This window comes from Oculina patagonica, chromosome 8 (genome assembly GCF_052425735.1).
Source record: "Oculina patagonica isolate OP01 chromosome 8, crgOcupat, whole genome shotgun sequence".
Classification (NCBI taxonomy): Eukaryota; Metazoa; Cnidaria; class Anthozoa; order Scleractinia; family Oculinidae; genus Oculina; species Oculina patagonica.
This window is the reverse complement of record NC_135765.1, coordinates 29907719-29922860: the sequence shown is the minus strand read 5'-3', so window position 1 is coordinate 29922860 and position 15142 is coordinate 29907719. Positions and strand designations below refer to the sequence as shown.

The 15142-nt window shown below is 40.9% G+C and overlaps 3 protein-coding genes and 1 pseudogene across 8 annotated transcripts in view; 1 reads left to right on the top strand and 3 right to left on the bottom strand.

The window, feature by feature from the left end:
- Positions 1 to 15142, bottom strand: part of LOC144664006 (uncharacterized) — a 358501-nt gene that overhangs the window by 79060 nt on the left and 264299 nt on the right. The gene's annotated exons all lie outside the window — the stretch shown is intronic.
- LOC144664014 (uncharacterized) overlaps positions 1 to 15142 on the top strand; it is a 253535-nt gene that overhangs the window by 117322 nt on the left and 121071 nt on the right. Inside the window, exons 9-10 of one of the 3 annotated variants that reach the window (XM_078525120.1) lie at positions 4338 to 4647; positions 5438 to 5629. The exons of 1 other annotated variant lie outside the window; for it this stretch is intronic. In XM_078525120.1, the coding sequence (XP_078381246.1) occupies positions 4338 to 4647; positions 5438 to 5629 (502 nt within the window). Of the gene's footprint in view, positions 1 to 4337; positions 4648 to 5437; positions 5630 to 7244; positions 7436 to 15142 lie in introns of those variants that run through there. One more of the 3 variants, XR_013572719.1, reaches the window with a different exon arrangement.
- The window catches only part of LOC144664010 (uncharacterized), a 78692-nt pseudogene that overhangs the window by 18524 nt on the left and 45026 nt on the right, over positions 1 to 15142 (bottom strand). The window lies entirely within an intron of this gene.
- Positions 10083 to 15044, bottom strand: LOC144664026 (uncharacterized). 3 transcript variants are annotated; one of them, XM_078525141.1, is made up of 3 exons: positions 11675 to 15044; positions 11424 to 11522; positions 10083 to 10862 (listed from the first exon to the last, which is right to left on the bottom strand). In XM_078525141.1, exon 1 carries the CDS (start codon positions 12198 to 12200, stop codon positions 11829 to 11831), a length of 372 nt encoding a protein of 123 aa, XP_078381267.1. In that variant the 5' UTR covers positions 12201 to 15044; the 3' UTR covers positions 10083 to 10862; positions 11424 to 11522; positions 11675 to 11828. The 3 variants fall into 3 exon arrangements, with proteins under 3 accessions (XP_078381267.1, XP_078381265.1, XP_078381266.1); XM_078525139.1 differs by having other exon boundaries at positions 11675 to 15024; XM_078525140.1 differs by lacking the exon at positions 11424 to 11522 and having other exon boundaries at positions 11675 to 15024.

Below are 15142 nucleotides of genomic sequence, written 5' to 3'. Positions count from 1 at the left end.
ATTGTCTGTGGCCTTTATGATTGGCCGAAGTAATTACATTGGTTTTGGTTTTACAATACTTAATTGAAAACTGCTCTATCAGTGGCCTCCATTACTTAATAATATAATATGTTCATACAGGCTCGCACCAGGACACTTATAATGGGAAGCCTTCTCAAGTCTGCTGCAAGGAATTCACATCCTACTGAGGACAGAAAAATCTCTCCAAGTTCAGCTTTTCCGGGTGCATTTCATGAGCACCATGTGACAGTTACCCAAGTGTCCAGGGATTTTAGCTCTGTTGGCCATGGCCATGCAGAGCTCGATAGAGAAGACCTGGTAGCGTTCCTAGTTGGTAAGACATAATTGCGGTGTTGATTGATCTCACCATGTGAAACAATATTTTTCAGATTTTTGTTATTTACACAGGGCTGCCAGTCATTCAGTTTTGTAATAGTTGATGGTTCAATACCTCTCAGCATTTGTAAGCCTGTAGAACAGGTTTTTTTGGTCTTTCACGATTTTCACTTTCAGGATTTCTCTTCATTTATGTACTCATTGTTTAATAGGCCATGCATCTACTCAACATTTTGAGCGTTGGAAAAGGGGTTTATGTAATAAATAATTTCTACTTCCTTAGTTTATAATTATGGGAGACAATATATATGGCTGCAAACAAAAGTTCTGATTTTATCTTTTTAAGACTTAAAGACTTTAGTTAAACATTTTGATATCTATGGAAATTTTTGTTACCGGTAATTTTTATATATAAATAAATTATAATAAAAATAAGAACTTTATTTAAGTGTCTAGTCTTCTAGCTAGCCTTAAGCTTACTTATCGGGGACACTGTTTAAACTAAAATATAATATAAGTACAGAAACGATTCTGGTCTATTTCAAATTATGCTACATTTTCCAACACTCTTTGTATTTACATCTAATTCCTACAATTAAGATACTACTTTAAAATACGGAATATCGAACCTATATTTAATACTTATAGGGTGGTTTCGGCTCACGATTTTCACTTTCAGGATTTCTCTTCATTTATATACTCACTGTTTAATAGGTCATGCATCTACTCAACATTTGGAGCGTTGGAAAAGGGGTTTATGTAATAAATAATTTCTACTTCCTTAGTTTATAATTATGGGAGACAATACAGTGTATATATGGCTGCAAACAAAAGTTCTGATTTTATCTTTTTAAGACTTAAAGACTTTAGTTAAACATTTTGATATCTATGGAAATTTTTGTTACCGGTAATTTTTATATATAAATAAATAATAAAAATAAGAACTTTATTTAAGTGTCTAGTCTTCTAGCTAGCCTTAAGCTTACTAATCGGGGACACTGTTTAAACTAAAATATAATATAAGTACAAAAACGATTCTGGTCTATTTACATTAAATTATGCTACATTTTCCAACACTCTTTGTATTTACATCTAATTCCTACAATTAAGATACTACTTTAAAATACGGAATATCGAACCTATATTTAATACTTATAGGGTGGTTTCGGCTCAAGAGTTGCAAAGGTGACACCCTTTGCATGTGTCTCCTCCGACAAGTCCACTGAGTTCCCTTCCCCTGATGTTCGCCTTGAATCGCCGCAAGGACGTTTCGTTTTTGTCCCTATTGTCTAATTTCGACCACATCAATGGCCCAAGGAAACGAAGGGATTTTTTCCCGTACTTGACAGCTCTTACTCTTGGTACGTAAAAATCTGAGTTCCTTAAGCTATAGCTCGAGGGTGATCTAGGAAAAAGCTCTACTACGTTGCTAGGCAGTAATCTATGTTTCACTTTAAACATGAAAATTGCGATCTCTTGCAATCGTTTGTTATACAAGCTGGTCATCCCCGCGCGTTTTAGGAGGTCACTATAGGAGGAGACCCGATCGCAGAATACTGTACGGAGTCCTCTCTCATTGATCCTCTCCAGTTTCCTTGTGTCGCTTGCTCGGCAGAAATTCCACACCAAGCTACAGTATGTTAGATGGGGTACTAATGCTGTCTTATAGATCTTCAATTTTGCATGTATGGGGATGAGGTTTTTCAGCCTTCGTAGGACGCCAATCATTTTGCTAGTCTTCAAGCAAACCTGCGATATATGTTCCGTAAAGTTAAGGTCTTTGTCAATGATCACGCCAAACAGCTTAAATGCATCGGTGATATCAATTTTACTGTTGTTAATTACTAACTCCGTCTGTTGTGTACCTCTCGCTATTATCATCGCTTGGTATTTGCTGTAATTGCCCTCCAGGAAGTTTGACTTGTACCAGCTAGATGTCTTTGCCCCATCTTTCTCAACTTCATCCATGGCTGTTCTTAATTCCTTGTTGGAGGAATATAGCTGGTGGTGATCAGCATAAGCAGACAGTTGAGATTTTACGCCAGCGTAGAACAGATCATTTTGGAATATGTTCCACAGCAGTGGTCCCAGAGATGATCCGTGTGGGCAGCCCCGTTTAAGCGCCCCCCAAGCACTAGTAGAGTTACCTACTCTTGTTCTATTTTCTCGATTACTGAAGTACGATTGCATCAGTTTCAGTGCAGGATCTGATAGCCCGTACGCTTTCATCTTAGCAAGTAATAATTTAGGATGTAATGAGTCAAATGCTTTACTCATGTCCGTTGATAACATGACGACTGCGTGACCTTTGTCTGCCTCATGTTTACAATCTTCAGTGAGGCGTATCAGAGTCGTCTCGCAGCTAAAGTCTTTGCGATATGCTGATAGGAAAGGATTGAAGATAGGTTCAAACATCTCGCTGAGTTGTTTGCATATTAGTTTTTCGAAAATTTTGTCGACCGCGGTTAGGACCGTTACTGGTCTATAGTTGACTTTGTCCAGACGATCCTCTTTCTTGTAGACCGGGATCCACTCTCCCTTTTTCCAAGCGTTTGGCCAATGGTTATCCTCTATTGCCTGATTGAAAATGGTGGTCAGAGGTGTTGCCAGTTGTTCAGCTGCTATTTTCAGTACTCTTGGTGGTAACATATCGTACCCTGCTGCTTTATTAGGATTAATTCTTTTAAGTGCTACGAGGACTTCTTGTCGTGTTAATTTTCTGAGCTTGAATGTGTTGGGGGTGTGCTTTGCGTTAATGGCTAGTACGCTTCGGTGAAGTTCACACTCGTTCTCAGTTATGTTACACGCATATGGTCCTCCAATGTGATCAGCTATAGAACAAAAGTAGTTTGTGAATTCTTGTGCTACAAGACCCTGATCTTGCTGTATCACTCCTCGGATATTAAGGGAAATTGCACTGTTATCCTTTGTCTTTGTATTCAGAAATGGGGTAAAGGTGTTGTAGAACTTCCTGGGATTGTTGTTCATATCTGTGGAAATTGCGTTCCAATATTCCTTTATCGCCCTCCTTAGTCGTGTCGCTCTATTACGCCATGTTTTCATCAGCTCTAGGTTTTCTTTGGTTTTGTTTTTGCTGAATTTCTTTGCGTACATCCTCTTTTTCCGTATTGCTTTTTTCCATTCATTTGTCATGTAGGGGACATCTCTTTTTCGGACTTTTATTCTCTTCAGAGGTAGATGTTTATCGACGATTCTCATCAATTCAGTGTACCAGTTATCATACTGCTCATCAACACTAGTTGAGTGTTGTTTAATACATACTGCATCTGTTAAATCCCTTGTGAATTCATTTATGTCTAGATTCTTAATACTTCTGCAATTTATGATGGCAGCTGGATGTTGTTTAACAGCTTCCTTTAGGAAGCCATATACCATGCAGTGATCGCTCAAGCCGATGTTAATGACTCCAGTAGTTTTGAAGAGATCTGGTTGGTTTGTTAAAATGACGTCTAAAAGAGTCTGCGAAGAGGCTGTAATCCATGTTGGCTCTGTGATTTAGCATGTTAACTCAATAATTTCCCCTAGGTCTTTTTACAGCTTTGCGTCTCTTTCGTTTACTTTTAGCTTGTCTAGATTTAGATCACCCATGATGATGACTGTGGAGCATTGCATTGTGGCCCAGGAGAGACAATCGTTCAGCTCTTCTTCCAATACTGAATAGTAGTTGGCACCTCTGCAATGTGGTAGGTCAAACAATATTTTTTAGTAATGAGCTTCATTTTCTCTTAGGAGATGCAGTCAAGAAGATTTTCATCGGAGTGAAGTCAGTCATTTCAGCTAAGAGCAAGTAAACAGAACTGAGTTTATTTTTAATTATAAGTCTTGTTAGCTACATTAACAAGGATACATCAGAATTTGTCCTGGGTATGAGCACTGCACTAGGGCTGTTATTGAAAATATTGGCCCAGTGATCAATATTCTTGAGCAGTAGATGTAATATGAAGATACATGTGTACCAAAATGTTTTTCCATTGTCACAGAGTATTTCACAAGATGTTTTCACAAGATCTCGATCATGGTTACGCCCATTTACCAGTAAGCAAGAACAGCTCATCACCAACAACCGCAGCACCACCAACGTTACAACGAAGAATCTCATGGAATCGCCCCAGTCCCATGATGCACACGGGGTTGCGCAGCGGCAAGGTGAACCTGGAGAAGTTGCGGCGTAGTAGAAGCGAGAGTGACAGTACTTATGACAAAAGCGTGACATTAGAATCAATCACAGATCTTGAACACAAGAAAGAGTTTGACAGTTCAGTGGGTTTGTCACAGTTACAGTGTCAAGAGGTACAGTTAGATTTGTCTTGTTTATGAAGTATTGTGAAAACTCTTAGAAAGAGAAAACATTTTGGAGCCTGGTAGCTCAACTTTTGGCTTAACTCTGGTTTTGTTAGCATGAAACACCTTAGAGTATAGCTCTTCTCCCTGGATGGGATATTAGTTCATCTCTGGGGTGGGGGGAGGGAACGAAATATCTACAGGAGGCGGGAAAAGCGACCATGTGAAGCAGGATTCCCAAGGTGGCCAAGATTGGGAAAAATTATGCAAAATAACATTTTATTGCATAATTTTTTGCAATACAAATAAGCATAAAGAGTTGGGACCACTAAGGGAGGGTGGAGACGAGGAGTAAAAGCCAGATCCTCTTTCCCCCCTCCCCCATAAACCTTCCTTGCTTATCATGAACTTTTGGAGGGGAGGTTGTTGATTGCTGCTGGATTCATTAGGCGAGGCAGCATGTGGCTCTCCTTCACATGATGCATGTATCAAATGAGCCATGACAAACCCTTGTCTGTCAGTCAGTTGGGCCTTCTCCAGTTTTCCTGTCTGTCTGTCTGTCTGTCAGTCTGCCAGTTTGTAAGATCGTTTAGTGGTGGGTCGCTCTGTCTTGCACACAAAGAATAAAACACTGACATGCAAAATAGCAGCAGTTGAGATTCCTTCTATCATTTCTGTCATAGCTAAACCACAGTGGTTGAAATTTGCACATTACTGATCTGCTGACACAGAACGGTTTTGTGGAGAAAAGAGATTCTACGTTTGACCATCCTCATCAAATACCGCCCCTTCTTTTCAGGTTATTATGGTTAAACAGTTTGATAGTGAAGTGTTTGAAGCGCTGCAGGAGTTTCTCCATGTTGGATCATGTGACTTAAGCTCCAGTCTCCTGCCGGGATTGCATTCTGCAGCACAGTATTATCAAGTGGAGGCATTACATGAAGTGTGTGTTGAGAGTATTAAACAAAGAAATGTACTCCAAAGTAGCAATGTGAGTTTCTTGATTAATTGCCTGATTGACTGACTAACTCACTGACGCACTGACTGACTGACTGACTGACTGGCTGGCTGGTTGGCTGGCTGGCTAACTGGCTAACTGGCTGACTGACTGGCTGACTGGCTGACTGGCTGACTGGCTGACTGGCTGACTGACTGACTGACTGACTGACTGACTGACTGACTGACTGACTGACTGACTGACTGACTGACTGACTGACTGGCTGGCTGGTTGGCTGGCTGGCTAACTGGCTAACTGGCTGGCTGACTGGCTGACTGGCTGACTGGCTGACTGGCTGACTGGCTGACTGACTGACTGACTGACTGACTGCCAGATGGACGGACCCCGGGGGGGGGGGGGCACTCAAAAAAGTTTTATACGGGGAGGATCCGCCCCGAGCTCCTTTTATATACCATTTGTGACAGAAATTGTACCCCTTTCGTATACCTTTTACTGAAAAAGGGTACCCCTTTCATATACCTAAAAGACATGGAATAGACTTAGGACAGGACGTTTTCTTGTCATTTTCACGTAGCGCTTAATACATTAAAATAATACTGCCGTAAATTGCATCTGTTCGAAATATTTTAATTAAAGACCCTTTCGTATACCAAAACTTGTAAAATCTCTACCCTTTCATATACCAGTAAGCCTGAAAAAGGTACCCCTTTCGGGCGGAGCCTCCCCGTATAGGCCATTATAGGGAGTACCCCCCGGGGGACGGACGGTCAGACAGACGAATGGGCTGGCTGGCTGATTGACTGACTGACTGACTGACTGACTGCCAGATGGACGGACGGACAGACAGACGAATGGGCTGGCTGGCTGATTGACTGACTTACTGACAGACAGACAGTCTAACTGACTGACTGACAGACAGTCTGACTGACGGACAGACTGAATGACTGACGGACAGTCTGTCTGACTGACTGATCGGTTGGTTGATTGATTACACTGTGGAATTTAGTGTCCTTCTGAGATCGAACCCCTAATGGTGACAGCTGAAACATGTGCCCTGTGTCTCAGTGGCTACAGCATCCGATCGGTGTGAGATCGCTGGCTCGGAGCTGGGGATGCGGTGAGATCATTGGGTCGAATTTTTTCTTTCTACCATGCACGTGACAGACTGAATACAAGTGACTACAGCAGTAAAATAGTCAGTGATACTGAGAAAACGACAGCCAAAAGATAGACAATAAAAATGTTTGAATGCTGCTATCTGATTGAAAGCTATCTACAATGTCATTGACTTATTTTACTTTATTATTTATAGGACAAAGCACCAGGGGATGTGGTATCAAGCAATCTTGTAAGTCCTCCATTGAGAACAAGCTTGCAGCCAGACTGCGTCACAGACACGCAGTGCTAGATGTGAAGTGTATAGGAGTGCAATAGAGAACCGATGAATTAGAGTTGGCAGATTCAAGCCAATGTACTGATAACCCAGCCTGTCCTCGCGTACAAGCTGTGTTTCTCTGTAAATTACAGAAGTGTTGTAAATGTTACGCTATTGTAAATGACTTCAGTGTGATGGAGACATGACCTGCTTCCCGTCAGTGGTCCACGGACAAAAGTTGTTTGTTGGTGGAATCTGTAATGTTACGTCAAGTAATTACAAATTATTTGCGATAGTTTAGTACAAGCATGACACATGCGTTCAGTGAAGAATTATCTCAAGTAACATTGTTTTTGTCGTGTACAAGGAGTTGCCTGGAATCGATTTTTAATTTATCAACAATACACTGTAAAAACGGAATTTTATTATTTATAGAGTATATTGAAATAAAGAAGCATTTACAATCCTTTTGAAAATTGTTTGTCGTTTAAGGTTCTCTCGATTTTTATTAAAATTGAAAGTTACATTTTAAGGGTAGATACGCTTAAAAAATTGTTTTAAAGTGAAGTAGCTCCTTTAGTTTGATAGAAAGTTAAAAAATGGCATATAGCGGTTATTTACTTCAGTATCGAAAGTAATACGCGTTTGGTTTGGTTATTCATTACCACGCTTAGTGATTGGTTTGAGAAAAAAATCTCGTGCCACTTTCTCAAACAATCAATCAAATAACACTCATGGGGGGAGGGGTACTCCTCGAAATACAGTACATTTGAGAAGGGCTTCAAAATCCCTAATGTTGTCAATGGCCGGTTTCACGCTAGAGACGGACAAATCGTTTGAGACAGACAAATCATCTTTGTCTGAAAACGGGACGGACACGATTTTGGACATACAAGTCGTCTGAATTTCTCCATCGATTTGGCCGTCTGGTAAGGCGATTTTTTGTGGACGACTTGGTCGTCTACACGGACAAGTCGTCTAAAAGCCGTCTTAAAAGACGATTTGTCCGTCTTCTAGTGTGAAAACGGCCAATATTAATCACACCGCATTCATTGATTAATTTAATTACTGAGTGCAAAAGAAATAACGATGGTATTTTAGACTCAATGGCTCAAATATCATACCCTCTGGCGTGTTACTTGCGTGAGAACATTGTTAACATGGGACGCGATGTATAAAGCTATTGTTGGGTGATCCGTTCCACGTTTGGGGATATGGTAAGCGGTTGCTTTAGGGAGATTGGTCGCTAAGTAGGGGTTCGTCAGAAATTAGCATAAAGCGTGGTAGAAACATCACTTTATGCCAGGAAATCACAAGATCATCACTTAGCTTAGTGACAACGGAATCACGTCAAGATGATAATAAGCGTTTATTTGAATTTTTTATCAGGCCTGCAACTGGTACAAAAGATGCAAAACGGTAAATGGAACAGGAATTTCCATTTGGAACGTACCACTGGGAAAACGGGCTTACCTATCTAAGATATTCTTTTACGTCCAGTGGAATGAACCAAATAGTCGTGTTTCATCTACATCCTAACCGCATTTTCCGGAATTTTTTCTTAATGGTAAAAAGCTACTGTAACAGACTTTTTACTAAACCTAGCGTGCTAGTGTTGTCCTTTTCGGTACTACATCAACTTCCCTTTACTAGATTTTCTAAAAAAGTGCGTTGGATAATTATTTACCTACTAGAAGATGGTTTTCCATGTTCTATAAGAAAATAATGCTATGTTCTATAAGAAAAGCTGCTAGTGGATGCCCGAGCCTACCGGCTCGGGCATCCACTAGCAGCTTTTCTAGACCTCAAGCGTGCATTATTTTCTTATAGAACATGGAAAACCATCTACTAGTGGGTTTAGAATATAGCATTAAAAAGAGCACAGAACTTACAAGACTCGTGGCCGCTTACGGCATTTACAAACGCACACAACATCGGTAAAGTGAAAGTTTAGTTTATTCTTTTCTTTGGCGGCTTCTTTATAAATAAACCAAGATACCATTTCATTCATATTTCCTATTAATATGGTTCCTTTCTCCGACTACCAAAAGATTCTCACAAAGCCGACAAATCTAGTTGAAATATTTACGCATTCAACTGGTTTGGTTAAGCCTACTTCAATTTCATTCAAATGAAAAATTTCCATGCGTTCGTTTCGCAGCAAGTTTTTCAAATTCGCCTCTAATTTCGATTTAAAAAGAACGAAAGTGAAGTGTTCTGTCTTCAGATTGTGGCTAAAAAAAGGTTTCTTACATCAAAGCGTTTCTAGACACCGGCTTGTTTCGCTAAATAATTTGCAATCAATTTCGGGCAGTTTACGGCAAAATAGTGGCGTATACAACTCCAAAAAAAAACAACAAATTTCAACGATTCTTTCTTCATCTGTCGCTACCTTTGGCACTGTCTTACTTTCATTTAAGCAAGTAAAACGTTTCTGATAAAAACTTGCTGCTTTAAAGCATCATTTAAACAACAAAACAAGAGAATAGAGGCGAAGTCGACGAAGCCGTTCAGCAAAATTCGACAAACTGATTCGCACATGCGGGGTACCGGGCTTCTATAGTTTTCAGCTATGTTCTATAAAAATAATGCCCGCTAGAATTCCATCGAGCGTATACAGCGGCTATATTCTAAAAGGTATTATATATAACCTAAATTCTAAGCGCATTTTGATTGGTTCTTACTTATGATCTATTAGAGTACAGACGCATAGATGACGTCACGCGGTGGTGTTAATCGCGCGCGTGATCAGAGTTCATAGTCCAAAACAGAGTTTTATTATATAAAAACAAATAGATTCAATTTTGCCGTGGGTCTGTTCAGTTATAGATCACAGAAGACGTCAAAATGTGGTATGGCGGTGACATCAGTGACCCACACGCCTAGCGGCTCGTGGACCACTTTTCTGTTCATACCACATTTTGACGTCATCTGTGATCTATAGTTGGCAAAATGGAATCTCTTTGTTAAATAAATAACCAAAAGGGAAGTGTTGCTAGGTCATGGTATGTGTGAAACTGTTAATGTGAAAAAACTCTAATCTTGTGTGGTGTAAGTATGATATTCACTAACAAAAATGTCAACCAAAGCACTGATCTCACTCCCGGCATCTCACACAAATAACGTATTTTAATGTCACACTAGTTTGATAGCTACTATAACGTGAATTGTTCCACGCTATCGCTATTCTCAGTTTATATGATAATATCTTCCTCAGTCATAGTCCTTCCACTCAAGCCAAGAAGCATTCAAGTAATCGATTGCAAGAAATCGAACTTAGATAAAAATTACGATGTATAATTATAACCACAGAGGAAGTTAACATATAACTGTTAAAAGATTGATTTAATAAAATGGTAATGGTACTGCTATAGTGCATTTCCCGAAGCTCAATGCGTTTTACAATTACAGCACGGGACGCCGAGATCGGACATCAGCACATAAAACTAATTCGTAGCGAATACGGTTTTTGGCAAGCAAACGAAACAATTTAAAACGCTGATAAAGTAAACGTCTTTAAACTTCTGGGGCATTTTGCAAGATTTCATTAAAAAGATCTTTCAAATCTTTCAAGATCAGTTCTTAGGAAGGCCTTTCTGAAGCACCGTTTCTGAAGGGATTCATCAGTAACAGAACGCCGCACTTCTTTTAGGGAAGCTGTCGACGTATCTATTTTCTTTAATCCCATCTCTTTATTTACTACCCGAAGTCCATCGGTTTGAAATTTGTTCATTGCTTGTGCAATTACAGGCGCAATTGTGTGCGACTTGCAATTAAACTGTGCTTTATCTATCACGATGGCAAATGGTGTTGTGCAATGGAGAACTGCTTGAGCTATGGTCGTGTCATTTGCCCGTTCTCCACATTCGTCTGATTACTGGCGGGTACAAGCTATAAGAAATTAAAAAGAAATAGTAAAGAGTTGAAGTTACTTAAAAAGTTACTACAAAAATGTTTTAAAGCTTTGTCTCTACCGAAACCAAGTACTGACTACCTACAGTGGTGCTCTCCTCTCGAACAATCTTCCTAAGGAACTACGCACTGGAAAATCCTCAGACTACCTTAAGAAAAACATTAATAAATGGTTCTCTGCATCGGTGTCTCGGACGGTAAATACGTAAACCAGTAAATGGAGAACTATGCCTTTTATCTATAGACTATACCTATATTTTAACCGTGTAATAAAGAAAGTTCTTATTTTTCATTTTTTCATTTAGTCATTTTCTTTCATTGAATACGAAGTTATCCAGGTGGAGTGAAATAAAATGGTTTCGCCTAAATTCAGTTATATCCTGGGAGTTGTATATCTCAGAAAATTTCTGTATATCCTGGTTGCAGTTTAACGTCTATTAAACCAAGTAAGACGTTTGCGTCTCATATAATATAGTTTTTTCTTCTTCGGTTGCTTACAGCCATCATCTAAACCATGTACCTAACGCACGCAGAGATTACCTTATGGTCAGGACCACACCTTCAAGTAATGTCTGCTCGGTTCGTGAACTGGTAATACCCCAGGCAATATTATCCAGTACGGTTCTCTTGCTCGGTTAACTAAGAAGTGAGAAGTAAAAGTTTGTTATACGAAAATGTGAAGGTGCATGATCAGTCACTTATCATAAAACTAAACTTAGAATGACAAATCCTTAACAGAGGTTAAAAAACCGTGAAATCTTAGCTAACGTATTGTTTCACAGGTGTATTACCTTAATTTTTTGGTCAATGCTATCTTTTTGCTGGCGCTCTGCTCCACCGTTACACCGTACCTCTGTTCACTCTGCCTCTCTTCCCCGGTTCCACTGTTCCACTATGCCATTGTTTTCCTGTGCCACCATTTCACTGTGCCACTGTTTCACTGTGTCATCGTTCCACTGTGCCACTGTTCCACTGTGCCTCAGTTTCACTGTGCCACTGTTCCACTGTGCCACTGTTCCACTGTGCCACTGTTCCACTGTGCCTCAGTTTCACTGTGCCACTGTTCCACTGTGCCACTGTTCTACTGTGCCTCAGTTCCACTGTTCTACTTTTCCATTGTGACACTGTTCCACGGTGTCTCTGTTCCACTGTTCCACTGTGCCACTGTTCCACTGTTCCATTATGCCACTGTTCCACTATGCCACTGTTCCACTGTGCCACCGTTCTACTGTGCCTCAGTTCCACTGTTCCACTTTTCCATTGTGACACTGTTCCACGATGTCTCTGTTCCACTGTGCCACTGTTCCACTGTTCCATTATGCCACTGTTCTACTGTGCCTCAGTTCCACTGTTCCACTGTTCCACTGTGCCACTGTTCCACGGTGTCTCTGTTCCACTGTGCCACTGTTCCACTGTTCCATTATGCCACTGTTCTACTGTGCCTCAGTTCCACTGTGCCACTTTTCCATTGTACCACTGTTCCACTGTTCCAATGTGTCATTTTTCCACTGTTCCACTTTTCCATTATGCCACTGTTCCACTGTGCCAACGTTTTACTGTGATACTGTTCCATTGTGCCATTGTTCCACTGGTCCATTTCCACTGTTCCTCAGTTCCACTGTGCCATCATTTCCCTGTGCCACTCTTCCACTGTGCCACTGTGTCTTAAATCCACTTTGCCACTTTTCCACTGTACCTCAGTTCCACTGTGTCTCAGTTCAACTGTAACACTGTGCCATCGTTTTCCTGTGCCATCCTTCCATGTGCCATCGTCCCACTGTGTCTCAGTTCCACTGCGCCACCGTTCCACTGTGCCATCATTTCCCTGTTCCACGTTTCCACTATATCTCAGTTGCACTGTACCACTCTTCCACTGTGTCTCAGTTCCTCTGTGTCAATGGTCCACGTTGCCATCGTTTCCCTGTGCCACTGTTCCACTGTTCCTCAGTTCCACCGTGCCACTGTTCCTCTGTGCCACCGTTCCATTGTGCCACTGTTCTTTGTTCCACTGTGCCAATGTTCCACTATGCCTCCGTTCCGCCATGCTACTCTGCCTCTGTGCCACTAAGCCACTGTTCAAGAGTGCCTCTGTTCCACTGTACCATTTGTCCATTGTGCATGGTTCCATTATTTCCACTAGTCCTCTGTTCCACTGTACCATTTGTCCATTGTGCATGGTTCCACTAGTCCTCTGTTCTACTGTGCAGCTGTGCCGCAGTTCCACCGTACCCCGTGTCACATTTCCGTTGTGTCTTGGCCCCATTGTGCCACTGTTCCACTGTGCCTCTCTTCCAGATTGCTTCTGTTCCATTATACCACTGTAGCTCACTATGTCTCTGTTCTACAGTGCCTCTGTTCCCTTAACAACAAGCTGTTGTACTGTGTCTGTGTGCAGTGTGCCACTGCAGCACTGTTCATTATTGCTACTGTGCCTGGTCTGTTAACATTGCATTGTGTCGTTCCTCTGCAATCCAGTGTTTTACTGTAAAGCGTTTTATACTGTGCCAATCTGAAACTGTACGTCTGTGGTACTAAGCCACCTCTCTACAGTGCCCTGTTCCACAATACAAATTGTTAGACTGTTTCACTGTGCCTCCGTTTCATTGAAGACCTCTGTCTCTGTGCCAATGAACTACTCCTCCAATGCACTATTGTTCCATTGTGCCTCTGTTGCACTGTGGCACATGCACAGTTTCACTATGCTACTGTTCTGTTGTTTGACTGTGCCACTGTTCCACTTTTGCTCTGTTCCTCTTTGTCACCGTTTCACTTCACTTGTGCCACTGGGATACTGTGCCACTATTCCACTGTGAACGGTGCGTCTGTACCACTTTAAAATTACCACTGTACCACCTTTGCACTGCTCACCTGTTCTAAAATGCCACTGTTCTATAGAGCCGCTCTAACTCTGTTTTACTTTGCATCTGCTTCACTGTGCCACAGTTCATCTTTACTATTGTTCTGCTGTTACACAGTTCCTCTGCCTCCACTGTTCCACTGCGCTACAGCGCCATTGTTCCACCGTAAAATTCTGCCCCTTTTGCACTGTTATACTGTACCGCTATTCTTCAATGCCACTGTTCCACTGAGATACTGTTTAGCTTTGTCACTGTCTCTATCCGACCATACCACTGTTCCATTGTATCTGTTTTCAAATGTGGCTCTGTGCCTCCGTGCCACTTTTCTACTGCGCCACTGTTCCACTCTGCCACTGTTTTACAATGCCACTGCTCCACCGTGCTCTGTTCCACTGTGCCACTATTTCACTGAGTCTCTGTCCCACCGTGAGACACTTCCACTGTACCTCTTCAACTTTGCCTCTGTCCCACTGTAGCTGTTTCTCTGTGCCACCTTGCAACTGCTTCCCCTGTGCAACTGTTCCACAGTGTTACTGTTTCGAAATATGTTTTTCTGGTGGAAGCCGGTTAATGGTTGGGGAGACAGTTTTTGGTACCCGAATGCAATTAAGTTGTATCCGTTGAAGAAGAATTTATGTGAGGAAATCAAATCTCAAAATATTTTATATTTAAAAGTTAATCCACAATCTCGAACTATACTTGCTGAAACAAAGTTAAATTCAATCTAACTTCTCAAAACTGTAGCCCTCCTCTCTCTCCCTCGAGCTCATTCAAGGTTGTTTTGTTTTACCCATTTATTAAGGTCGAAAGCGGGTGTCATATCTGCTTTAATTGCGTTACCTAAACAGTCTTTTCCATACTACATTGCTTCAATTGTTTAGGCGAAGCCAGTAAAAATCAATATTTAAGCAAATATTTTTAATATCGGACTCTGAGAGCGTAAAAGGACGAAAGCGGGAGTAATATAAGCTTTAATATGTGTTTCAACAGATTGTATCAATTAACGGAAGCTTTGTTTCACGGTACTTAATATTTACGGTCTTGCAAACAGAAAAGACGTACGGATCTTAAAATATTTGAACTAGAATATTTGAGCTATATATTTGAATATTTGAACTATCAGGTTTTTTGTCCCCAATTAACGTGAGCTTCGTTTCACGGTGCTTATTTTTTACGGTCTTGCAAACAGAAAGACGTACTGGAATATTTGAACTATTAGGTTTTATGGCATGAACGTCTTCATAAGTATTAGTCATTTCACAAAAAAAAATATCGAGGATACCTTTTTAGTGAAACAATGAAACTCAAACTCTCTTTAAATTTATATAACTTAAGAGCACAGGTTTCCTACGGTCAAACATATGTCGGTAAGAGTCCTTAAATGTATTTCGCTCATTCTCT